The 27,758-nt window shown below is 39.0% G+C and overlaps 1 protein-coding gene across 6 annotated transcripts in view; it reads right to left on the bottom strand.

The window, feature by feature from the left end:
- The window catches only part of TRPM3 (transient receptor potential cation channel subfamily M member 3), a 288,168-nt gene that overhangs the window by 121,722 nt on the left and 138,688 nt on the right, over positions 1–27,758 (bottom strand). For all 6 annotated transcript variants that reach the window (XR_004409582.2, XR_004409581.2, XM_033010188.2 and 3 more), the window contains exons 4-6: positions 20,836–21,049; positions 17,646–17,770; positions 8,900–9,071 (exon numbers count right to left, since the gene is read on the bottom strand). Coding sequence is in view for 4 of the 6 variants with exons in the window: in XM_033010188.2 (XP_032866079.1) it covers positions 8,900–9,071; positions 17,646–17,770; positions 20,836–21,049 (511 nt within the window). In the remaining 2 variants the exon portion in view is untranslated. The remainder of the gene's footprint in view (positions 1–8,899; positions 9,072–17,645; positions 17,771–20,835; positions 21,050–27,758) is intronic.

The following is a 27,758-nucleotide window of genomic DNA, read 5'->3' as shown; positions in this document are numbered from 1 at the left end:
CATCCATCAATAACTTTTCAACAGATAAGCCTTTGTCCAAACCTGAATTAAATTATATCTCTCTAAAGAGTTTTATTTTTTAACATAAAGATTTCCCCAACACAGTACTGTTCTGTAAACTGCAAAAGCTCACATTTTTCTTATAAATGTCTTCAAAATAGTTATTATTATTATTATTATTATTATTATTATTATTATTATTATTATTATTATTATTATTATTATTATTATTATTATTATTATTTACAGCACAGTTTTCTATAGTTTGATTACACAGTATATGCCATTTTCAAATGTGAATTTTTGTTGCTGATCAATCTCGGACTAGATCATACTCTCTCCATCTGCTAAGGAAACACATAGACATGCAGACACCACACAGGATGCATTTGTGCATACCTCCACACTGCTCTCTGAGAAAAAGTAATATATACTCTGATATCATAAAAAAAATAAGCCTGTAATATATGTAGGTTGTGCAGTGGTGTTGAAAGGTGTAAATAGTACACCATTTTAATTTAAGCTGAGACTATACTCATCATACAGTAAGCTTTATCAAGCACAACCAACACACTAGCTTACCTCACTGGGCCTGACTGTAATTCATTATCATCTGGTGTCTGAGAGTGTAAATGTGTTTCCTCGTCTCAATGCAGTTTCAAGTGCCTATGTCACAAAACTGTCACTGTTCCTGGCCTCAAAATCGCATGTTTACATTAAGTTATCTGCAGAGAGGCTGTGCATATGATCACTTTTGAAAAATGACATCAATTTTCATTTCTAGAGGTAGCTTATACAGGTACAACAATGAGGTTGGTTTGTGAGGTGTCTTAGTTTGGGCTGAAATAGAGTTAATATTCCTTTTCAGGGACTAGATGAGTGCTGTGTTTTGGATTTAGCTTTGGGTTTGGTGTGAGAAGAACACTGATAGCACACTGATGTTTGCAGCTGCTACCGAGACTTCAAGGACTCTCCGACTCCCCATGTCCTGCCCGTGCGCCAGGGCACAGGGAGAAGGGAGGGAGCACGGTCACAGCACCTGACCCTAACTGGCCAGTGAAATATTCCATATCATGGAATGTCATGCTCACTGTATAAAGGAAGGGTGGTCGGGAAGGGGCTCTCTCTCTCTCTCGCTTCCTGGATTGCGATTTCAGGATCTTGGTATCTCGGGGTCGCTGGCCGGGGACGGGCTGGGGATTGGTCAGCGGGTGGTGAGCAATTACGCTGTACATTGCCTGTTTATATATTTCTTTTTGTTTTCCCCGCCATCATCGTTATTGTTTTTGTTTTATTGCCATTATTAAACTGTTCTTATCTCAGCCTGCGAGTCTCCCTTCACTCCTCTAATCCCCTCCCCCATTCCCAGGTGGGGAGGGGGAAGGGAGGGTTATTAGCTTCAGTGGTTGGTTGCCCATCAGGCCCAAACCACAACAGTTTTTGGTGCCCAACGTGGGGCACGAAGGATTGAGATAACAACAGGTTGATTTGTGTGCTCTTCTGAATTTGTTAAAATGTCGACTGCTTATCCTGCTATAATGTCGATCGAATGGTTCCTGGAATTGTGGTCTTTCTTGTTACAGTTGTGTTATATGTCACCTTACTTGCCATATATATTCCCCATGCTGCTGCTTATCACCCATGGGAGTTGGATTCAGATTGTTGCTTTGCTGTACTATGTAATACTGATTTATGGCACGATAAGGTTGTCAGTCCTGAGATTAGTCTGGTATTTGTACTCAGCATGGTTATCATTTGTGCATGTGGGAGGTCAGCTAGTGGAATGGGTTAACAATTACACTCTCTCCCTTTTCTCTGCGGAGAGCCAGACCATAGAGGAGATATCGTCTTCCATTTCCTTCTTCACCAGGCTATTCACAAATGTGTTTGAGTATGTTGGGAGTTTTGAAATTCCTTGGGATATTCACACTAATGTTGCTGTCTCACTGCTGGGAGCTGTCATGTTCCTAAAGGCTGTTCAGGTTGTGTTTAGGATAAGGATTAAGCGACTATTTCTGAACATCACTCGGAGATCCCCCCAAGGTTGGAGGGTTATGAGTGGCTGGGGGTGTGGGATAGCATGGGCAAGTACTTAGGACAGTTGGCACCCCCGGTGTCCTGGAACTTCACCCCTGAACAAGTGCAGGATCCTGAGAAGCTAGTAAAATATTTAGAAAAGATATGCTGTCATCCTGATAACTCAAGAGAGACGCGGATCACGGCAACATGCTGGGGACTGGCCCATGCCTACCAAGCCCTGCTCACCAGTATACAGTGCCCTCAAAAAAAAGAGGTCTCTGGATCAGAGAACAAAACAACAAGCACTGCAGCCACTCCAACACCCCCACCAGATACTGCAGCCGCTCAAACTCTGGCAACAGACACTGTAGCTACTCAAACTCTGGCAACAGACACTGCAGCTAATCCGACCCCTACAACAGGTACTGCGGGTGAACCAGAGAACCAACCCACGACTGTGTCAGTTGCTCCTGTACAGAAGAAGAAATATACAAAGAAAACACCCCGCCTTGTAAAGGATGAGGATGAACCAGGGCCATCACGAGAACAAGAGGAGGAGGCAGAGCCAGTGGTAGTCATCCGATCGCTATCCCTGAGTGAGCTGTGAGACATGCGGAAGGATTTCAGCCGCCAGCCAGGTGAGCATCTCCTTACTTGGCTGCTCCGATGCTGGGATAGCGGGGCCAACAGTGTGGAATTAGAGGGGAAGGAGACCAGGCAGCTTGGATCCCTGTCTAAGGAAGCAGGCACTGACAATGCAATTGGAAGAAAGACACAGACCCTCAGTCTTTGGAGGCAACTTCTGTCAGGCATAAGGGACAGATATCCCTTCAAGGAAGATCTTGTATGTCATTCAAACAAGTGGACAACCATGGAGAGAGGCATCCAATACTTGAGGGAACTAGCCGTGCGGGAAACGGTTTATTTTGACCCAGATGATGCACAGCTACCCACAGACCCAGATGAAGTCCAATGCACCCGGCCCATGTGGCGGAAGTTGGTACGGAGCGCGCCATCATCACATGCCAATGTATTATCAGTAATGGACTGGCAAGACGAAGACGGAACAACTGTGGATGAGCTCATGTGTTGACTCCGGAACTATGATGAAAGTCTCTCTCCCTCCATCATCGCAGCCGTGAAAGAACTAAAGGAACTATCCCGCCAACTCAAAGAGGACATGTCTTACTCTCCGCCTGCATGGACTAAAGTCTCAGCTATCAGGAGCAGATGGTTCCCTACTCAAGAGAGACAGTATACACCACGGAGGGGCCTATGGTATTACCTGCGCGACCATGGAGAGGACGTGAGGAAATGGGATAGGAAACCTACCTACCTTCTAAGAGAGCGAGTTCAAGAGTTAGAAGGAAGAATGGCTAAAAATCAAGGTTCTTTCAGGAGAAATGCTGCTCCAGTCTCCAGTAATCAGTTGCCCAGACTGAGCAGGAGGGTTGACTTGGCTGCTGATCCTATGAGGAGGACTCCTGGTTCGTACTTACAAGAAGTAAGTAACTGAGATGAGACTGAGACCCGCACAGACTACACTAACCCCTTCATTGATAATGGATACTAGAGGGTCCCTGCCTCCAGCCAGGGGGAGGAGAGGGACAACCGGGTTTACTGGACTGTGTGGATTCGATGGCCTGGCACATCTGACCCCCAGGAGTACAAGGTTCTGGTGGACACTGGTGCCCAGTGCACCCTAATGCCATCGAATTTTAAAGGAACAGAGCCTATTTGTATTTCAGGAGTGACAGGGGGGTCCCAAGAGCTGACTGTGTTGGAGGCTGAAGTGAGCCTAACTGGGAATGAGTGGCAAAAACATCCCATTGTGACTGGCCCAGAAGCCCCATGTATTCTTGGCATAGATTACCTCAGAAGAGGGTATTTCAAGGACCCAAAAGGCTACCAGTGGGCTTTTGGTATAGCTGCCTTGGAGACAGAGGAAATCAAACAGCTGTCCACTCTTCCCGGTCTGTCGGAGGATCCTTCCGCTGTGGGGCTGCTGAGAGTTGAAGAACAACAGGTGCCAGTTGCTACTACAACTGTGCACCGACGGCAATATCACACCAACCGAGACTCTGTAATTCCCATTCACCAACTGATTCGGTAACTCGAGAGCCAAGGGGTGATCAGCAAGACTCGTTCACCCTTTAACAGCCCCATATGGCCAGTGCGGAAGTCCAACAGAGAGTGGAGACTGACAGTGGACTATCGGGGCCTGAATGAAGTCACACCACCGTTAAGTGCTGCTGTGCCAGACATGCTACAGCTTCAGTATGAACTCGAGTCAAAGGCAGCCAAGTGGTACGCCACAATTGATATTGCCAATGCCTTCTTCTCAATCCCTTTAGCACCAGAGTGCAGGCCACAGTTTGCTTTCACCTGGAGGGGTGTCCAATACACCTGGAATCGGTTGCCTCAGGGGTGGAAACACAGTCCCACTATTTGCCATGGACTGATCCATACTGCACTTGAACAGGGTGAAGCTCCGGAACACATACAATACATTGATGACATCATTGTATGGGGGAATACAGCAGAAGAAGTTTTTGAGAAGGGAGAAAAAATAGTGCAAATTCTTTTGAAAGCTGGCTTTGCCATAAAGTGGTGTAAGGTCAAGGGCCCTGCACAGGAGATTCAGTTTTTAGGAATTAAATGGCAAGATGGACGTCGTCAGATTCCGATGGATGTGATTAATAAAATAACGGCTATGTGTCCACCAACCAGCAGAAAGGAAACACAAGCTTTTCTAGGTGTTGTGGGTTTCTGGAGAATGCATATTCCAAATTACAGTCAAATTGTAAGCCCTCTCTATCAAGTGACCCGGAAGAAAAATGATTTTTTATGGGGCCCTCAGCAACAGCAGGCCTTTGAACAAATTAAACACAAAATAGTTCATGCAGTAAGCCTTCGCCCGGTTTGGGCAGGACAAGATGTTAAAAGCATGCTCTACACGTTCTCTACGGCTCTCAGCCGGAGAGAATGGCCCTACCTGGAGTCTTTGGCAGAGGGCACCAGGAGAGACTCGGGGTCAACCCCTGGGATTCTGGAGTCGAGGATATAGAGAATCTGAAGCCCGTTATACTCCAACTGAAAAAGAGATACTGGCAGCATACAAAGGGGTCTGAGCTGCTTCAGAAGTGATTGGTACAGAAGCACAGCTCCTCTTGGCACCCCGACTGCCAGTACTGGGCTGGATGTTCAAAGGAGGGGTCCCCTCAACACATCATGCAACTGATGCTACGTGGAGTAAGTGGATCGCACTCATCACACAGCGGGCTCGAATAGGAAGCCCCAGCCGCCCAGGAATATTAGAATTAATCACAAATTGGCCAGAAAACAAAGATTTTAAAATGTCACCAGAGGAAGAGGTGACCCGTGCTGAAGAGGCACCACCATATAATGAACTACCAGATAATGAGAAGAGATATGCTCTGTTTACTGATGGGTCCTGCTGCATTGTAGGGAAACATCAGAAGTGGAAGGCTGCTGTGTGGAGCCCCACACGACGGGTCGCAGAAGCTGCTGAAGGAGAAGGTGAATCCAGTCAGTTTGCAGAAGTGAAATCCATCCAGCTGGCCCTAGATATTGCTGAGTGAGAAAAATAGCCAATGCTCTATCTCTATATGGACTCATGGATGGTGGCAAATGCTCTGTGGGGGTGGCTGCAGAAGTGGAAACAAAGTGGCTGGCAGTGTAGAGGCAAAGCCATCTGGGCTGCCAACTTATGGCAAGATATTGCTGCTCGGGTAGAGAACTTGTCTGTGAGAGTACGTCATGTAGATGCTCATGTACCCAAAAATCAAGGACCGAAGAACATCGAAACAACCATCAAGTAGACCAAGCTGCTAAAATTAAGGTAGCTCAAGTGGATCTGGACTGGCAACATAAGGGTGAAAAGTTTATGGCTCAATGGGCCCATGACGCCTCAGGCCATCAAGGAAGAGATGCAACATATAGGTGGGCACATGACTGAGGGGTGGACTTAACTATGGACATTATATCACAGGTTATCCATGAATGTGAGACCTGTGCTGCCATCAAGCAAGCTAAGAGGTTGAAACCTCTTTGGTATGGAGGGCGATGGTTAAAGTATAGATATGGGGAGGCCTGGCAGATTGATTACATCACACTTCCACAAACTCGACATGGCAAACGTTACATGCTTACAATGGTAGAAGCAACTACTGGATGGCTGGAAACATATGCCGTGCCCCATGCCACTGTCCGGAACACTATTCTGGGACTTGAAAGACAAGTCCTGTGGCGACACGGTACCCCGGAAAGAATTGAGTCAGATAATGGCACTCATTTTCGAAATAATCTCATAAACACCTGGGCAAGAGAACATGGCATTGAGTGGATATATCACATTCCCTATCATGCACCAGCCTCTGGCAAAATCGAACGGTATAATGGGTTACTAAAGACCATGCTGAGACCAATGGGAGGTGGGACTTTTAAACACTGGGACACACATTTAGCAAAGACCACCTGGTTAGTCAATACTAGAGGATCTACCAACCAGGCTGGCCCTGCCCAGTCCAACCTTCTGCGTACTGTACATGGAGATAAAGTCCCAGTAGTACACCTTAACAACATGCTAGGAAAGACTGTCTGGGTTATTCCCACTTCAGGTAAAGATAAGCCCATACATGGGATTACCTTTGCACAAGGACCTGGGTGCACTTGGTGGGTAATGCAGGAAAATGGTGAAGTCAAACGTGTGCCTCAAGGGGACTTAATGTTAGGTGAAAATAGCCAATAAATTGAACTGTATTAGGTCAATCACCAAACCGCCCTATCAATGCATCACTATGATTAACACATATTATATAATGTCATTGTATTCATGAAGGAACACATGAACTCAAAGTAAGGATTGGCTTCAGCAACCGATGCCCAATGACTCCCATAGACCATGAATACAGACGGTGTCGGATGCATCAGCCACCCGTTCCAACTGTAACAGGGACTGCATGCCTTCCTTCTGCAAGGTCACCTGGTCACCTATTCCCTACTGACCAAGAATCACCCTTCCAGCCTTAAAAGACTATTATGACATATGGAATGCAAAGTTATGAACCAAATGAACTTATGATACATTCTGCAGTGATGGCCCAGTGACTGAGGGAACGATGTCTGTGTGCACATGCCTAAAACCCAGGAGAAAGGACAACGATCAATTAGACTGTACTGGGTAATATGGAACTTGAGCATAACGTAAATGATATGGAATAAGGGGTGGATACTGTCTTAGTTTGGGCTGAAATAGAGTTAATATTCCTTTTCAGGGACTAGATGAGTGCTGTGTTTTGGATTTAGCTTTGGGTTTGGTGTGAGAAGAATGCTGATAGCACACTGATGTTTTCAGCTGCTACCGAGACTTCAAGGACTCTCCGACTCTCCAAGTTCTGCCTGTGCACCAGGGCACAGGGAGCAGGGAGGGAGCACGGCCACAGCACCTGACCCTAACTGGCCAATGAAATATTCCATATCATGGCACGTCATGCTCACTATATAAAGAAGGGGTGGTTGGGAAGGAGCTCTCTCTCTCTCGATTCCAGGGTTGCGATTGTGGGATCTTGGTATCTCGGGGTTGCTGGCCGGGAACGGGCTGGGGATTGGTCAGCGGGTCGTGAGCAATTCCGCTGTACATTGCCTGTTTATATATCTCTTTTTGTTTTCCCCGCCATCATCGTTATTGTTTTCGTTTTATTGCCATTATTAAACTGTTCTTATCTCAGCCTGCGAGTCTCCCTTCACCCCTCTAATCCCCTCCCCCATTCCCAGGTGGGGAGGGGGAAGGTGGGTGACCAGCTGTGGTGGTTGGTTGCCGATCAGGCCCAAACCACCACATGAGGCTAAAAAAACTCCTGCCTGGCTAAAATCCACAGAAGGATTTCTTCCCTATATATGCTCTGAGTTTAATTGCTAGAGCTGATCCTTTTTTCTTTTGATGGCACTAAGCTTCTAAAAACGAAATGATTGTAAATAGAAGAAGAAAAAAAAATCCAAAATATCTAGAAAAAAATAAATCCCCATCTAAATTAAGCATTTGTACACTATAGAATAATAATACTAATACTGAGATATCACCTTTTATTTTATCCAATCAGAATTGCTTACTCAGGTGACTGTTTACTTTTCATTTTATGTAGGAAAGTGGTACATATAAAAGAAAAAAAATACAACTTTGAGAGAAAACCTGGGGATTCAGTGTGATCATGGTGTAGAATATTTCATCATGATTGTAAAAGGTGATGTGAAAGGACCATCTAGCTTCATATTTTGCCTCTGGCTGTAGCTGATGACAGTTACCTAGGAAAAACTAATAAACATAGTGCAACCGTACAGTAACACTTCCATGGGATACCCTCTCTGCTTCTGTATGTCAATGGCTCTGGAACCACTTGAGATGTTCAGTTATTTCTCCTGCAACCATGAAGGATTTTATATAACTCTATACATCTCAGTCATCTCTCTTCTAACCTGTGAACTCTTTATCATAAAAAGCTCTCTTTTACATTTTGACAATTTTTTCTACCTCTACTAATTCCACTGTATTCTTTACAAAATGAAGGGGAACAGAACTGTATACAGTTTTAAGAAGACAGGGGATCAAAGACCTAAGCTGAACCAGAATAGCCTTGATAAATATTGTTTAAAACAAATTCAGCTATTTGTGCTGCACCCTTACCCACAGTACTCTAAAATCAAATTTTATAACATTTGTTCATCATTATTTGCTTTTATTAGCTCATACTTACCATTTTAGACAGAACTACTCTCCAAAATACACAGACCTTATTGCCTATTTAAACTCATAATGTCTTTGATATAATTGCAATTATAAAACAAATAAAATGTTACTTACTTGTATTTATCTTCTGAAGTGAAATGTGCTTTTCCAGTTGTCTACGAAGTTTCACCTCAGCTCCATATTTACCAGTAGTGCCATTGTCAGCCAAAATAAAATGAGAATGCATACTGTTGAGCACTGTCAACTTACTCATGGGATTGGACATCGTCTGGTACGGTCGGACCACCTGCATTTTAGAGACAGAGGAAAAAGAAAAAAAGTACTAAGCAGAAAAGATCATTTGATCTAAATAAATTATAAGACACCAGCTGACAAGATGATACAAAAGAAAAAGAAAAAAACAAAATTGTTTGAAGTACTGCACTTGAGCACTCTCATCCTCTATGTATAAAGTAGAAAATAACCTTAGCACTTAAACCACCTCCTATAAACACTGTGCCCATCTCTTGTAAACACTGATCTTTTAGACACAGACACTACTTAAAGGGTTTTCCATGGTAATCTGTTTCTATAGCATCGATGGCGACAGTTTCAGTGTTAAGTCCAGCTAACGGTCAGTCCTCTAAAGGTCTGCGTGACTACACACACACACACACTATATACCCTGTCTGTTGCTGTCTTTCAGTAGTGTTGCAGTAAATCTTTACCTCAACTGATTGAAATCTTGGATTCCTCCTTCATGGACCCCACCCAGCACCATGCCCCCTTTTACTAGCTCATTCAGAGCCACCAGCTGAGAGATTGCTACACTTCCATTGACTTTTTCATCAGGAGTAACTCTTCTGCAGACAGAGTAAATTGTTGCAGAGTTATTCCACTCACAGCCTCCAGACAGATCAAATAATAGCACTGGGCCACATTTGGCTGTCAGCTACTTTGATGGTCTCCAGTGATGTAAATAAGACTGCACTAACGTGGAAAAAGAATTGGTGTTGTGTCAAGGGATCCCGACTGATCATTCAAAGACATTTTCTAGCAATAATGTTCCCTGTATTGTTTACATACATCTTGTCTTTCTAGAAAGGCAAATCTCCTGAAAATTTGTAAAATTAATTCCTAGCTGAAGAGATGCTGAAGTGACTTGTTACAAAACTCTGTTGGACTATACTTCATCTGTAAGGAATTTTCTTCACAGCTCTGGCATTGTTCATTTTGCAAATCTAACCAAGTCTTGTACTTTCTAATGCACAAAAGTGTACACTCAAGGTTTGACAAAAATGCTTGCACATAGAAATAGATTAACTTATTAATTTCTTCCTAAGAGTCTCTCCCTTTTTTGTTATTTTAAAGAACTCTCTAACTGAGACATAACTCTTTATAAATAATATGTGTTAGTAATTCTTTGGCCAGAGATAAATCTCTCTATTATTTTCACTTGAGAACGCTTGCAGCACTTTGGTCAACTCCTGGATGTCAAGGGGAAACCCACAGACTTCTTTTGCTGTTATAAAGTGTCACACAGAGGGTACTCTGTACACTGTCCATCTTGCAAAAGGGAGGAAATATATGTGAAAAGACCAAGAGGGCACTTGGCCAATAGCAAGGCAGTGCACTCCACTGTGAGAACAGGTGATAGCTTTGGCTCAGGTTTCTTTTATATTGTTTCTTCTGGTGCCCCATTCATAAAACATTTATTCTACAGGTGCATATAGCTTAAGAAATATCAATATCCTGCTGGAACATGTTAATTAACTAGCTTCTACGGACACAGAAACTGTGCATCCCATGCTACAGTCAGAAAGAAAAAGAAGGTTATTTCTCACACGTCTAAGAATCAAATAAAGCCAAATTAAAACACTTACAGATTTTTTAAACTGATACCTGCCCCATCTCTCAATATATAGAGGACACAGGCCAAAAAGATCTGATGCAAGAGGAATGACTTCGGCTGCCCATTCACTGTATGATTACAAGCCTCTGTGCATGCAAGTCTACTGACAGCCTGTAGGTTGTTCCCAGGAGACATAGCTCAAAACTTTCTAATGGTGATGGCTTGATCTGCAGTTCTAATGAGCTGCAGCACCAAAGGCTCCACACATTGACTTAGTAACGCTGCTGCAGGTCAGAGTAGAAGGCTACGCTTTGATTCTATGTGCTGTTTAGCTAAAAGGTGAATCTTATTATCAATAAATTTCATAGTTGTGAAAATGAGAATACAATTATTTTCAATTGAACTGTTCACAGCATGCACATTTCAACAGCTAAAATACCTTATTTTTTTAACAATACATTTCACAAACCACACTGTCAGACTCTCCCTGATTAAAGGATAAGAAAAATCTTCAGGAAGGCAAGAAAATCGGAGGCTTTGAGGCTATTTCCTGGAGGGGAAATGCTTTTCCACAACACTCAGAAGATTTTAAATTTGTCACTCTTGCAGTTCCTATTCCTTTGTTCTTTTCAATCCCTCAATTTTACAGGCAAGTTAAAAGGTAGGGAGAACTTGTGACTTTAGTGTCTTCTCATCCTCTTTCTGCATTGGGAGGAGGGAATAATGTCCCCTGGCATCTTTCTCTGAAGAGCTGAAGGGAAGTATTTATGCTCAAGACAATCCCTCTAAATATAGGTTAATGAATGTGACGGCAGCCATGCTGTGAAGCAGTGCGCACGCTGTGAGGGCTGAGGGCAGTCTGTCAATAGGTGAGGAGCGGGGCTAACCCCAGCATTTGTCTTTGCACCCTGAGGTGGCAGCAAGCTTGAATTAAAAGCACGGTTATATTCTGTTTACATTCCATGTGGGCACCTGACACTCAACACTGGGAGAGCACCTGAAAAATCTCCCAGAGTAACTCACCATCGACAACGAGCATGTGTGTGCCATGATCCAGTACATGTATCTGAGCAGTCTAAGTGAAAGCAAATAATTTATGACAAGCTTAGTGTGTTCAGAGTAGTGGCAAAAAAGAAAGAGATGTGTGCTTTGTGTCTTAAAAAGCAGTAGCTGTTGTTCAAATTAAGCCTCCTCTGCAGCCTCACTGTTCTGGGGTATGCCGGGGAATACAGTAGCTCCTGGTTTAACATAGAGGGTCCTGGAAGCATCATGGTTCAAATTCTCCATCTATGCTACACATATATCAGTTGCCAGCTTCACCCCAGGCATGCTTCCTTGTAGCTTGCAATGAGAGCTGAGTCTCTTTTCCATACACGTGTCCTTAAGGTAATTACTTCCTGACCTGGACTGCAATGGGGACTCTGATGCTTTGACACTGGATAAAAGTTGTAGTGAAACAAACCTTTGAACTAACTATTTATGCTTATTTGTGATCTCTTCTTCCCTGACCAATTCGATTTATTCTTAAAGAAAAATATCTTTCTGGAAGGATAATTGCAAAATATCCACCAAAACCAAGTCAAAATTGGTAACAACAAATCCAATAACCATGAAGTAATACACACTTACTAATTAGTTCCCTGAGAGCAGATAATATGAACATTGTTCTTTCTGACAGGACTTACCTGAATGTGTTTTAAAGACTGCAGTTTAAAGGGGTGAGTTCTGGCTACATACCTATCAAGCCTGACAGCTATGCGATTTTTTTTTCATATACATGAATGATAAGGAGACACTAATTCTAAGATGATGCTAATTCTTGAACGACCACTTATTTTGTTTGGTTGTTTGTTTGGTTGGTTGGTTGTTTTTTTCTGGTTTTAACTTTGGTAATCTCAAGGAGGTAGCTGGTATTCTGAAAACGAAGGGGGCTTGGTACTGGCAGAGTGAAGTCTTTTACAATGAAGTATTTACTGATAGGATCAGGGAGAAGGGAGTGGGAAAGACTTGCTGTGTTGATGAAAATAAGCCTTTCTCAGTTAGTCCAGCTGTAATATACAGTAAATAATTCCAGTTCTTTAAGCTTTCCTCATTGATAATGTTTTCTGCACCTCCTGTTTGCTCTTATTTCCTTGACTTGTCTTATAACTAGGCACTAGCCTTACCTCTGCAGAATGCAATAAAAATGAGTTATTCCCAGGGTCATATATCGGCCCTGTTACTAAATTCCAGCATAATACTCATCTTCTGAAACAGGATTGAGTTACGATGTAATTGAGTAATTAGCTATTAATAATTAGCTGTTGGTCCACTACAACAGGGAAGGTCCCCACCTTTACAGAAGAGTTTAGTCGGTTATTATCCAGGAATTTTGAGAAGTTCATGCTAGCACCTGCTCCATGACAGGCTGACTTCTAACTTCTCCGTTGTGACCCTGCCCTCCACAGCGCATATAAACTTCCAGATTTTAAATTTCCTCCCTATTCCACCATCCAAATCAATATTGAAAAAAAGCTGAAGATAAAACTGAGCAAGTAAAGCAAGACTGTAGAGTTCTGCTGTACAGGTTGAGCATCCCAGATAAAACTTTGCTGATTACAAGTTCTTACCTCCAGTTATAGTCACAAAATTCTGGAACTGCAGTAATATAAAAATTGGTTACTCTGAAACTGCAGTCTTTAATAAATCAGAAGCATTATCTAAAAACAGACTGAGAAAGCCAAGCTTTATTTTTTAACAAAAGAACTATCAAAGGATGTTTGAATTCAACTTATGCTTAGTCCAACATAAATATAGCTTCTATATAAAAAGGGAAAATACCTGATCCTTATTTTTATTATTTCAGCTATATAGGAGAGTAGATTTCAAGTAGCAGTATACTCATTGCTTGAGTTTTAGTAAATTTATTTCTTCTGAATATTCTGAGCAGTACGAAAGAGCAGACATCTGTTATTAGTGAAGTCCATAAAGAACGTCTACAATTGGCAAGGACTGTGCTTCTAACATTTGAGTTCTAGGAAGTAAAAAATGTAATTTATTCTGGAACACAGAGTGCACGAGAGGGGTTGATTATATATATATATACACATTATACATATGCATATCTATGCATACATATACTTATGCATACATATACACATACACATACATTATATATGTATACATAGTAACATATACACACGTATGTAATGTATATAATATGACATATATGTCATACATGTAATAGATATATACTATAGTGTATATATATTTTATATATGCATTTTTATAATAAATATATATTTATTATATCAATATAAATTTGCTGTGAGAAAGCAGTTTCCTTTCTGATAACACTTTTTGCTTTTATGTAGCACTTTTATCTGTTTATGCACAAGCCTACAAAGAAGGCTTATCTTTTGGATTGTGCATTATGCTGCACTAAATGATAAAAGATAACCACCATTGCTTCCTTTTCACTGGCTAAAGCCTTTGTTAAAAATAATAGGTATTTCACTTTTTACAAAATTTCTGCAGAGCTTTAGTTTTGCCATACTCTAGTTGTTAGAGCATAACCAAAAGATCAATGAAGTAACATAGGGAGAGAAATACACTATAATCCGTAGCTATAACATTACTCTAAGGGAGACAAATAAAACCCAAGAAATTTTGGAGAGAATTGAGGAATTTATCCTTAAATTCCTTCTTTCATGGAATCTGCTGGATCCACATATGGAAAGGTTTTTATAGTGGGCATGGAAGACTGGGTGTCATGGGTTTTGTAGTGATTCAGCACAGCAGCACAGAAGCTCAATTTTAGTTTCAATTAGTTCAGTAAGAAGAATTTGTTTGTTTGTTTTACTCTCAAAGCTTTAATTACAAAAAAAAAATGCATTCTATTTAAGTTAGTAGGTTATATACTAAAGCATCTTGACTGATCAATGACATACCACAGTATGATGGAAATGTCCTTTTCACTGAGTTGCACAATAAAGGCATAACTTGATTTCAGTCTTAAATACTATTTTCTCTGGGCTAGAAATGAAACTTACATGAATGATTTCATTAAGGAAAAGGAAAGTAGTAAAATCAGTATTCTCTTTGTAATCTAGGCACTGTTCCTACTGAGGTGACTAGGAATTAAAACCAAATGAGGATTGAACAGACTATGAAAGGAAAGATGTGCATGCTACAAAGACTCCCAAAGCACGCTCTTTTAAAAGGAAGAATAGCTGTGTATAGAGAGAAACTCATTTATAATCCAAGTTTTCTACAAGACTGAGCAAGCCACCTTACTTCCTCAGTGCTTCTATCAGGAAATTGGAAATAAGACAACTAACTACAAGTAACTACCTTTCTCTTGCATGCTTTGTTTTTAAATTAGAATCTTATGTGTGTTAAGAGGAGCACTGTTTTCTTGTATATTGCTTTTACAGTACTGGAGTAAGACAAGTCTCTTTAGGGATCTTTAACCAACACAATATAATAAATAGCAAATAACAGTAATATTTTGCTTAACTTGGCCAGTTCTTTTTATGACTCTGAGGAAAGCCCTTGGAATTCCCAAGAGCTGACTGATTTAGATGGACTGGTAAATGGTAATACTCCTTGGCTGTGACTTCTAAGATCCATGCAGGCCAGGCAAGAGCTGGAGCGCTAGCAGAGGTGCAGTTCTGCTGAGCATACCTGACTTGCCACAAGGCACAGGGAGGCAACATGCCCTGGGACATGTGCAATGGCAGTAACTCCCCCCTCTCTCCCTCCCCCTTCCCAAATGCCATGACTAAAGACAATTTTCTATATCTACCTGATGCTGGAAGGGTATGTTTTGACAGCCCTTCAGTTCTGATCATAATTTAACTAGACATAGTGCATATAGGCATAAAGCTGCATTGATGCGGGAGTTTGACAGGCCTTTTACTATTGGTTGACTTTTTTCCCCCCTGCATAATCCTTTGTGGCCTTTGTTTCTTGCTTAATGATGATTCATTTTACATGCTTATGGTACCATTTATATTTCCCCTTCTTGGTTCATTTCACAGCATTCACCTCTAATGAGCCAGTCAATATAGTACACTTTGATTTTCAAAAAGCTTTCAGAAAGCTTCCTTACCAAATGCTGCTAAAGAAACTGCACACATTGGATAAGCGGGGAAGTCCTCTGAGGGACTAGTAACTGGGGAAAGCTGAGGGGAAGGGCAGGAAAGAGTAAGAAGGGAAAGTTAATTTTTGCAAAGACTGAGTGTTTTTAAGAAGATTTAGAGACATGTGGCCTCCCTCAATCTGGGTCATGTTGCATTCAACACAGTTGTAAGGATTTGGGTTAATAAGAGTGTGAAAAGCTTACAGGTATTTCAGTGGACTATGAAGAGTTAAAGAAAGACTACATAAATCAGCCTGACTAGGCAATAAAATGGCAGACGAAATTCAATAGCAGTAAGCATAAAGCAGTATCATTACATGTGCATTAGAGATGGATAAAACCACAAGTGCTACAGCATTGCATCATGCTATTGATCAATCATTTTATGAAAATATTAGGGGCCAGGATGTTTAGAGGAAAAGTTTTGCTTATCACAGATACATTTCAGAACTATTTTTGTCCTTAGGGATGATCCTGTAATTGTAATCCTACTGATATAATTGTGGCTGCATTAATGGAAGACTGTACCCAAATTTGTTTTCTTTATTGTTTTTTAAACTTTTGTCACTTTCTGCCTGATTATCAGACTAAGTATTAACCTTTTTTGATTATCAGAAAGCTTTTTTTTTTTCTTTTAAAAAAAAAGTTAGCATACAACTTCTTCGTTTCCTGTTAAATTGGAAGGCTATTTAGAGGAAAATGTTTCTTAAAGAAATCAGAAGTCAGGGGGACTGTTCCAGTTGGCTGGGACAGCGGGAACACCAGCTCTTTCTGTAAAAGAAGGCTCCAGAGCGCCTTTAACAGGTAATGACTAGCTGAGAACAGAGGTAGGTAGCTTTCCAGCAGGTGGCAATAAATAATGGAGGAATAACAATGTCCCAAAATTCATTACAGTCCTTTCTTGCCTTCTTTCCTGTTGCGATGCTTCCAGAACTCCATGCATAGTCAGTAAAGACTGCGTATTTGAAATTGTTGCGTACATTACACTTCTGTAACAAGACGCGTTTCATCTTTGTGATTAGCTATTTCTGCTAGTCACCTTTTGCACTGCATCTCAGAAGAGCTCATTACTGATTCAGAATTACTGCTGCAAAGTCCCATCCTGCTTGTTTGTATGTCTTGATAACCCTATCATACAAGCACTGGTGGTATTAGGCGTAAAAAACCCCATGCTAATGCAGTTCTCCCTAATGTCTATACTTTAATAGTGAGTTGCAATGAATTCCAGTTGGATCAATTTCTTCATACTCATTGCAATTCCTTCTGGCCTAACTGATAATTGAGTTTTCCTCCCCTCCCCAACTTGCTAATGGACGAACATACAGAGAAGAATGGTTTAGAGTAACATAGACAAGAAAAACATTCATTATGCAGAATGAAGACTGTATCTCTTCACTCAAAGTTAGCTAATGGTTCTCAGGCAGATTGTTTAGGAATGAACCAGAAGTGACGGGAAAAAAGGGCTCAGTAAAGATTCAGGTAACATGTAACCAGTGTTAAGTAAACTATTCATGTATTTAAAATCAGAGGGTTAATATTTCGGAGTGACAGTATAGGTTTAAAAGAGAAGAATGATGTGAAAGTGTACAATAAACACTGACAGAGTTCATATAACCTGTTTCAAAGAACACTTTTCAGGGTTCATAGTGTTCTAAGGATGAAACTTTAGAATAGCATTTAATGAAATTTCTTTATAATTTATTTTTAAAGAATGGACGGTGCAGGAATTTTTACTGTTGCCACATCAAAACTGATATCAGCCATAACGGAAATCTTGTGTATGTATCGATTTTTTGCTGCAGACATTGATTCTATAAGGAATTGTTAAGTGAGGGATGGAGAGGAAAGGAAAAATAACTGAAAGATTTATATATATTGGAGATGATCTATGACCATATAGGGCTTACATCTTTGCCAATCAGATCCTCTTGATTTTCCACAATGCCCCAGGGAGCTATACCGATGGTGCAGATCTTCCCTCGAGATTTTGAGGCATGATCTTTCAGGGCATCTCCCACATGCCGAATGACTCCTGGGAAAGAAAGAGCATAAAATAGAAATTCAAAACCATGCCCTTTTTGTTCATTATGGTATGGATTTAGAATAGAATTCTTTTTTAGGGAACACTTATGCATATACTTAAAATTAAGTAAAGCTATGAATATAACCCTATTGATTAATATTACAGTAATACTGTAAGTCCATTTCATCTAATCTAAAAAATATTAAATGAAGTAACAAGAAAAAACTACACAACTCTAGAAATAAGAATGGAAATGTTGACATCTGACTGTAGCTTGTATAGTTGCACTTGTGTTCACAAACATATGTGCATGCAAGCATCTGTGTTCTTCCCAAGTATAGAAAAAAGCACAGAAATTAACCCACCCCAACCCCCCTAACAGTGTAGCTCACACACAAATACTCCCTTCTGTCTGAATAAAGGATGGAAATGTGAAAACATTATTACACTACTCTGTGGTGAGCTATTCTACCATTCTTTCCAAACTTAGTCATCTGAGCTATCTTCCAGCAGAGTATTAGAAGACACCCTGGGGATTAGTGAGAAAACAGAAACTAGTATAGATAGAATGACTGCTCCCCAGCTCTCTTCCAAGTGCTTTCTGATAATGCTCCTTGTATACTTTAGGCCAGCTTTTTGATAAAACTTCTTTATCAATAGCTATTTTTGTGATGTGGCTGCACTGAAGCATACCTGTGGATTTGCTGCAGGTGTTACATGTTACACAGCTTCTGTGTTTGCTTCTTGTTCAGATTCCACAATTTCAAGATGACTGTATTGGAATTACAACAATCACATAATAGATGTGATTTTAGTTGTAGTTTTTCTGCACTGTAAATGAACTAAGTAAGAGAAAAACTCACAACCTAATAAATCTCGTGTCCTGGAGTCTGTTTTCCTTCATATGGTAGAAAAGGGAAAAAAAACACCCTGTACCTGCAATCAGCTATGATCCAGTAACCCAAAGGATTCGAAACAGAAAACCTGTCCAGACTGCAAAAACTTCTGCTACTTAGACTAATCAACTCTTGGCATGATATGGATATTAAGAACAACTTGTTTAAGTCATTTAAAAGTCATGGTTATAGCCAGATATGCACCATCCCTGTCACATCACTGATTCTCAGTCGAACAGCAGTATTTCAGGATTTTTCAATTATACTTTTCCTTAAGAGAAATATAATTTAAAAATTCATCATCAACAAAACAGGCTGTACTCATAAATTCTCAATTTGTACAATGTCACATGGAGATAAAACACTCAATTTTCACCTACAGTTTGAAAACCTAGCCCCAGAGCAATCAAACTGCTTTGCTCCAGAAGACAAAAACAAGAAGTAACTGATAATGCAGAACTGCTTCTGGAATTACATGTTTTTAAAATAACACACAGCAACTTGAACTTCATTGTTTTGTCTAGGTAACTTTTGGTTACAGGAAAAAAACTTTTTTCAATAGTAATTATGTTGACTTTCCTGATTAATTTGTATTGTTTTGGTATTTGCAACTACAATTACTTGAAAAATGGTATGAAGCAGTCGTGTATTTACCAGATGCAAATGTTACAGTCAGTCCTTGTTTACAAAATTTCTCTAGTTTGATTTCTACAATTCCTCTGGTAATTCACTGCAATGACTGTACAATATCTACCATCTTCTAATGTGTTTTTAACTTAAAATTTATATCTATTTTTCCAATTGTCACTACAAGTGTAACTGGCAGCTAACATAACTACTGTCACCATAGTACACAGGTCAACATTTAACTTAATTTTTTTCCTTGTTCTGCAGAAATGTTGGGGATATTACATACATGTATGCCTGTCTATGTATCTATCTAACACTCCAGAAGCTATGCCTCTTCTTTGCTATTTTTATTGCTGCTGTGATGAAAGTGAATATTGTTTTAAATTTGATGTTCTCTGGAAACTAAAAAGCCAAAGACTCCTATTAAACATACATATTAAAATATGTAAGAGTTGATGCCTCCCTCCCTGGAAGGGTTCAAGGCCAGGTTGGATGGCGCTTTGAGCAACCTGGTCTAGTGGAAGGTGTCCCTACCCATGGCAGCGGGGCTGGAACCAGATGATCTTTAAGGTCCCTTCCAACCCAAACCATTCTATGGTTCCATGAGTCTGTGATCCACTATAGACTACAATTAGTGCATGATAAACAGTTTTCCACAGACAGAAAGCAATGTTTTCTATAGACAGTAAGAGGATACACTCTGTGGGATTACTAAAGTAATAAATTATAGTTTTGTTACTTCAGTAAATGAAAATGACATAGGAATTTACAAGTACATGTCCTAACTCAAAACTTTGCATTATCTCTACCAGAGCCCTTCAACTTTCTCCTGACTATCTCCTCCTTTCTGCCTCCTTCAGGGAGGGTAACAGGGAAGCCACTGCCCAACCTTTTTTGTCTGGAGAACTATGTTTTGCAGCTTATTCTCAAAACCTGCAGGCTGTCTCCCAGCAGACCTGAGCCAGCTGCTATCTTAGGTCATTAGGACACCCATATGGTATGTTACAGATGTCATTAACTTCGAATAGAAATTACAGTGTTATTGCTCTTGCTGCAGGGGTAATTAAAAAAAAATATTAGATAAAGCTATCTTCAAGAAAGGAAAAGTTTTCTACCATATCCACAAAACAGAATCTTTTTTCCTTTCATACTTCAGATCATCTTATAAGATAAAATGAAGGTCTTTTCTGGATGAAAATGTTTTCTGTTTTATGTAATAAGTTTGACTTCCACTGTTTCTGGTTAGTAGTGCCTCCCTGTAGCTTACTGCTGATCTTATAAAGTCTTCACTGGCAATATACTGATATAATTGTCTCACAGGAGGCTTTATTTTCATGTTCTCAGTGTGATTTTCATGCTTTAGCAAACCTTTTATTCCCTTGTAGCTGCCAAGCTGGTATGAACTTAGCATTTTCTTGTTTGCACATCGTACAACCAACACTAATAAAATAAAACATGGAATGGTTTCTTAATGTCACCAGTCCTAATTTTTTTCTGTGATGAAATCTCCTAGATGCCACTGTTTTTTCATTTCAATGTTGCTATTACCTGTGTTTACTCCTCCAGTGAATATCCATGCTCCAGTTGTCATAGCAGCCTTAATGAGGCCTTTTCCAAAGACTTGCTTGAGTTTTGGCTGAAGTTCAAAATTCTGAAGGCCCCCATGCACAGAGATGAGAAGTTTAGGGAGTTCAAGCTGCCACTCTTTGGTCATCAGATGAAGAAGGAGATCAGGCTTTGTGTCAAAAGACACACGGACATACTGCAGAAATAAGGGCAGTAGTAGAGAAAAAAAGATTGGTTATACACACTATTTCCTAATACAGATGCTCTATGCCCAATAGATCACTGAAAAAATGCAACCTTTATGACAAAAGCACTAAGTAATTGCTAACTTGATGATTTTTCAAAAGTTAGGAAACTAGGAAAGTAGGAATAATGGAACACTTGCAATTCATAGGCTGGACAATTTTCCTTTTTTTAGGAAATGAAATCATTAATTGTTTCAATATGTTTAGTAATGCTTGAAAGACAAATGTTCTTAATTTATGGATACAAAAACTGAACAAAAATTTAAGTTGTCTGCCAAAGATGACCTAGGTAGTCAGAATCACAACTATGTGTTCACTTGTATCTTGTTTTCAAATTAGCAAAATCAAATTCTCAAAGGGTAGGAACTAGCATAAACAAGCTCAGTTGTTCAAACACATATAAGTTTAAACTGAGCAAGTCTACTAACCAGGTACTTTTCAGATGAAAAAATGCTAATTTATGAATTACAGATCAATTTGTATAGATTCATTAATTTGTCTAACAAGGCACAGGACCCTAAAAGTGCTCTGAAACACATTTACACATTTCCAGTTCTTGGATTTTCTGTGTGACATCTGCAGCATTTTTCCCCACGGGAGATCATGCCCACCTGTGTGTGCTCAAAGATAACAAATGTCTTCAAAATTTCTGCAGTAATACCATGTCGCATACATACCTACCTATTCCTGACAAGCCTTTTCTCTGGGATCTTTCTCCTGCTCTTTCTGTTGCTGATGTATGAAGGGTTCCACAAAGCCCACGGCAGGGGAAATGATACTTTTTTCAATTCTAGTTGCATAGCAGAAATGGGCCATAAGAGGATAAAATTATTTCTACAAATGGCAAGATCTGGAAGGACCCTCTTAAATTAATAAAATAGGTTATAGAAAGTCACTCATTTGTCAAACATCTGATTGAGCCAATGCATATAGAGTTACTTCAGTAGTCTTGCCCTTGACAGGTTGCCAGCACAGCCATCAAGTGTGTAACAAAGGCACCTTTGCTTTCAGCAGAGGAACGTCTAGTTCTAACTTGTTTACTGTAACATGCCAGGTATTATAATATCCACATATATTACACAGTAATTTTGTCCATTTTTAACATCCCTAATCAGTTTCTCTTGTCAAAAGACTGTTCTTTTTTAGTAATTTTTATGACAGTAAAGTTGACTCCTTTCTAGTTGAATAAGAAGTAAGGACTTGACTTTTTCCAGTAGAAATTGCTAACAGACATGTTTCTTTGCAAGAAAGGATTGTTGCACAGTAAACAGATATTCTTAACATTTTTGGAAGCAGAACCCTGTTTGGGCAAATAGTCATGGGGAAGAACAGCCAAACTGGAAGCATAGCCAAACTGAAAGCTGAACAAGATCTTGGGAATGCATATTCACCCTGTTGCATCAGTAATGTTCTCTGCAACAGCCAGACAAATTCATAACAGCTAATGGACAAAGAACATACAATATTCATGTCTAGCAAGTGCATAATGTGCCCTCGAGCTTATATATACATGAACTGCATCCTCAGTAGCTACTTGTTCAATTTTCTGTGTGGGAGTTGAGAAGAAACTTTCATGGCACCTGATCCCACTGATTGGATGTTAAAGCTAATAATTTTGATTAGGATTCAAGGGCTGTCAAAGTTTTAACACACCAGAGGGGTTGTAAGGAGACTGATCATTATTCCTTTTGCTCTTCCCTTAGGGAGAGCTGAGGTTGCAAAGGGTAATGCCTTGTTAACACTGCAGGCATTAACAGATAAACAACACAATACCCTTCAGGGGTCCTACACGAAACTTCTGCTGGTCAAACTATGGAGATTATGCTTTGGGACCACTGGTTCTTTATTCTGTTTTTTGGTGAAGGCAGACTGGGAGTTTTAAGAAGATAATTAAAGTGAATTCATATTAGTAATGGGTATACAAATTTGCTGAAAACAGAGGCCACTGCATCATCTGGGATGATATTAAGATGAAGGCAAAAATGGCATCAGATGCCTGTTACCTAATCCAGCCAGTGACTGGTTTTTGATTCTTTAGCATTATTTTATAACCCAGAATGTGTAACTTCACTGTCCCTACCTTCTTAAGCTGGTGTATTTATTGACAAAAATATCTTTCATTTTCTTATCCGTTGGGACCTCTGAATGTCAATAAATATAAATCTATATAGTGATTCACAAAGTTAGAAGAAATATTTTCTTACATTTATTTGAAATGTAGACAACTTTTATTACAAACAACTGCTTGTTCTTTATGCTTCAAACCCCTTTGTACTTATCTGATAAGTCTTCATTTTACTTTATAAAGAGGAGATTTAAGCAAAAAGAAATATGAAAGTTCTTTTCATGTAAATTAAAATTTAAATCATCATGGATAGGCTTTACTGTTTTAGATGGTTTTTGAGAAGGGCAATGGTGCCAAATACGATTTTTCTTCTGTGCATGGACATCAATTTTTATAACTGTCTGATTCATTTTTGCTCTTACACAGGCCATTTTCAGTTTGTTATGCTTGGGATTACTCTTTTGCCATTACTTAACATGTTAACTAGTAAGTACAAGAGAATTCTTCTGTCATTAATTTCAAAGTATGCATTAAATTATGAATAAATGCTTTTAAGGCCATTTTTTGTCCTTATTAAAAATACATTTCTTTCAGTCTTGTAGCAGAATATTCAGCCTTTTCAGTTTTTGTTTAGAATCTTAATGAGTATTTCTGCTGTTCCTGAATTCATTTGCTATAGCCTCCAGAAACAGATTTAAAATTTAAATGTAAATCTAAGATAAACTACTGCTCTGTTACTCCGAAATTCCACGTCTGCTGTATCTGTCAGCTGTAGAAATGATCGGTTCTAATGGCAAATTATGTAATCCCTTCTTTAAGGGAGTGGTGTATGGATAGGATGCAAGACTTCAGTTGTTATGTGTCAGCAGAGTAGGGCAAGATAGGAAGCAAAAGTACAGTTTTGAACCACAGAACCTACGGACTGACCTGACTTACATCAGCATAACACTGTGAAATGATAAATCATCAAATTCTAGCTGTCCATTTGATCTCTACACTAGCACAGAATAAGTCAGCAAGGGTGCCAATAGTTGTTTCACTTTTTTATTAAGTGGTTTCCTAAAATATAACTGTGCCTATCATCAAACAGCCAGATGCTTGGAAGTTGGACTCTAAACCCTTGGGGCAAAAGTTTAAGTTCCTGAGTGGTAAAATTACTACTCTGTTACTCAAGCATAGCTGTCCCATTAAAGTACATGGTGAATGATTGCAGATGAGAGTCTCAGAGAATAAAATAGAAAGATTCAGAGTTTTATTGTATTTCTTCAAAGAAAATCTCTTCAGAGGACATTCTGTGATCTGCAGTCTAATGTTGCTCCTTTGTTTCTCTTTGATGCATGCAGGTACTGAGTGGCTATTTCACCTACCTTAAATAAGATTCCATCACTGCAGACACTTCCTCAAGCTAAAAACTGATTCCCTGAAAGAGTGACCTTCACATAAAAAATAGGCCGGATGCAATTCTCACTGAATTCAACAGAAAAACTGCCACTTAGACTGAAACTGGATTGGTTCCTTATAAGTTAATATTCTTAACATTTTAAGGCCTCATCCAAGTTCCACTAAACAGTCAGTGGAAGGACCCTCATTGATTTAAATGGGCTTTGGATAGATGTTTTTCTGTGTTATTTCCTGCTTTTCTCCATGTAGGACAACTTTAAAACTGTAAATCTTATTTAAGTATTCATTTACTGTAACAAAACCAAGGTTTGTTCTTTCATGCTTCCATACACCATAAGAAATTTTAAACTTACAAACTGAAGTAAACTTTATTTCTTCTACAGCTGCAAACATACATTAGTTTTTTATTGTGCATATTAAATGTAACACTGGAATGCATTCAGTTAGGAGGAATGTATTTAACTAAAGCTTTTCAAACAGCCATCTTTCACCTAACCTTGAAAATCCATGATCAAAGGAGTTTCAGTTCTGTAAAGAGTGGTCCTTTAAAAAAGGCTGATGTGGAATCCAGGCATACTAATTAATGAAAGAATGTTAAAGGTTTTTTTTTTTTGTGTGTGCGGAAAGGCAGATAGTAAATTAAAAAAATTGGTTTAGTTTGGTCACAAGTTCAGTGCAAAATTCATCACAGCAAGATTATCCTAACTGGTCCACTAATGACTAGAATCTATTTTGAAATTGTTCAGAATGTTGCTCATAATTGGAATGGGATCAGCCTCATTAGTTTGATAATTGCTGTCAGAGTTAGGGTAATAAATTGCCAGTATATAGTTAGATGAACTCATCCATGTTATTTCCTGAACTATTAAGAACCAACTGATTTAAGCAGAACACATTTTATTAATTTTTCTATCTTTTTTTAATCCACTGATTTATTGTAGAAGCTGTTAATAAAGCTTACATATCTCCACATCCCTCTCAGATCTTTTTACAGTTGCCAAAATTAAAAATTTGCCATAAAACCAATGTAAATGTGAACAGTAAAACTGTTAAATGTGTTTCTTAAACAGTAATGGGATGAGACACTTGTAAAGAAATTGAGATTGATAGGGATCAATCTAAAAACCATAGTGTTGTTCCAGGATCACCTGTGGTTACATGAAGACTGAAAGAAAGTCCTCTTTAGTAACTGATCTTGTTAACCAATGTTATCTAATCTCAGCTATATGTTTCTATATAATCTGTTGCACCCTCAGCTATTCACATTATTGATTTAAGTAGCTTAGTACAGTCCCACTGAAGATGCTTCAACAACTAAATGGTATTCATAAAATACATGCTGTTTGAGAATTTTTGTTCTATATGACTGTGGAAATGAAATTAATGGCACAGTTTTATTGGCAATATGTAAACCTACACCATCTTTTCTGTTTTGTTCCAAATTAATGTGTTCTGTTATAATTTCAGTGTAATTTTCATTTTCACAGCTAAAGATGCCACTGTTAATTGTCTGATGGTAACTGATATAGTACTATACCACTGCATTTGTAGCTTGCAAATTTACATGCAAATTATACACATATTTACTATTGAATTTGTATATATATTATTAAAATCTGATTCTGTTACTTCCAATGGCAGAAATAGTTATCAGTCTTACACACATTAATCTATTCCGTTAATTAACTACCAGCTTCCCAATTATAAATCTGAGGTTACAGTTTCCATTAATAAATTCTATCTCATTCTTTGTAGCCTGATTCAGAAAAATTTACCAATTTTGCTGTTAGCACAGACCAAGATAATACTACTCAGTTCTATGGTTCTCTTGCTTAATAATTTTCATGTGTGGGCATCCATTTAATGAAATAAAGTAAGGAATAGGTGGTGCATTTTATGCCAACTTCGTCCCCTGAGGCTTTCCTTGATGTTGGTTTTGTTTTATACGGTTATTCTATTAGCCAATAGGCACTGTATTAACCTTCTATGACTGTCAGCAAAAATCAGCTTGTATGGTATAGTGATATTTGATATCCAGTAGCTAGAAAATAACTAAGTAGCATATTTTTTAAAAAGAACAAATGTCCATTTATCATGTTTTCTCCCTTTTCTCTCTCCCCTCCTGCCCATGTTGATATTATAGCTACTCTGCTTTGGGGTTTGCAAATATATTGTCTGAATAAGAACGTTTCAAAGGATTATTATGTACTTGTTGCTTTTTCCAAGCTTTACTTTTCAAAATAATTTAAATGTTCTTTTTGATCCTCCTCTCCTGGCAAAATTGGTTGGCTGCCTTGACTGAGCAAACTCGTGGCTTTCACAGGAAGCTTTTGATCTAGTAGGATTTACTTTTTATGTGAAAGACCTAGTACAGAGTGAATTCAGGGATAGGAGTTTAATTATTTCTATTAATAAAATTGTGACAACTACTTAGGCAGTCCTTTGACTATAATCTACCCTAAAATAATGTCTGGGGCTGGGAATATGACCATAAGGACATCTTCATATTGTTTTCAGTGACAAACACACCATAGTATAACAAAGTTCTTTATTTTGTTTCCATTTAAAAAATGCACAATTACTGGTTATGCAAACCTCCTTTTTGTGTTTTGGTCATACGAAAGATGTTTTTCTCACTGGCAGTAACCAAGCAGGACACTCATTAAAGAGATATTTAGTGAACTGCTTAATTTGCAGCACTTTCCCCACTAGTGGGATGACTGAATTTCTGGAGCTTTTATAGACTTATTTAATTCATGAAGAATTTGGTTGTTGCCATGTTTTGCGTGGGGTTTAATGACTATGAATAGATGACAGATGCATCTATCTTGCCAATTCTAGCACTGTCAAAATAAATCCAGAGTTTTTCCAGCAATAAATATTTTGTCTGTATTCATCCCTAAGTTTTAACTTGTTATTTAGCTCTCTCAGATTTTTAACTCCTTTTTGTCTTCTTTTTTATACATTTTTTATGTTTTCATTCCTGACTGCATTTTATAACAAGATTTTCCTTTCCTTCTTGCTGACTTCCAATTTTATCTTCAAAATTTCACTTCAAGAATATTATTTGAGTACACAGCATATACCTTGTAGAATCTCTTGTTCTCTTACAGAACTGTGCTAGGACACCAGAATCCCAGTAAAGAACAGAAACCTCTAGAGAAATTGGTATCATCAGCTTCCCTAGACCCTTC

This window comes from Tyto alba, unplaced genomic scaffold (genome assembly GCF_018691265.1).
Source record: "Tyto alba isolate M040663 unplaced genomic scaffold, T.alba_DEE_v4.0 Super-Scaffold_13, whole genome shotgun sequence".
Taxonomy (NCBI): Eukaryota; Metazoa; Chordata; class Aves; order Strigiformes; family Tytonidae; genus Tyto; species Tyto alba.
Note: the sequence above shows the minus strand (reverse complement) of the source record. Positions and strands in the feature narration are given on the sequence as shown.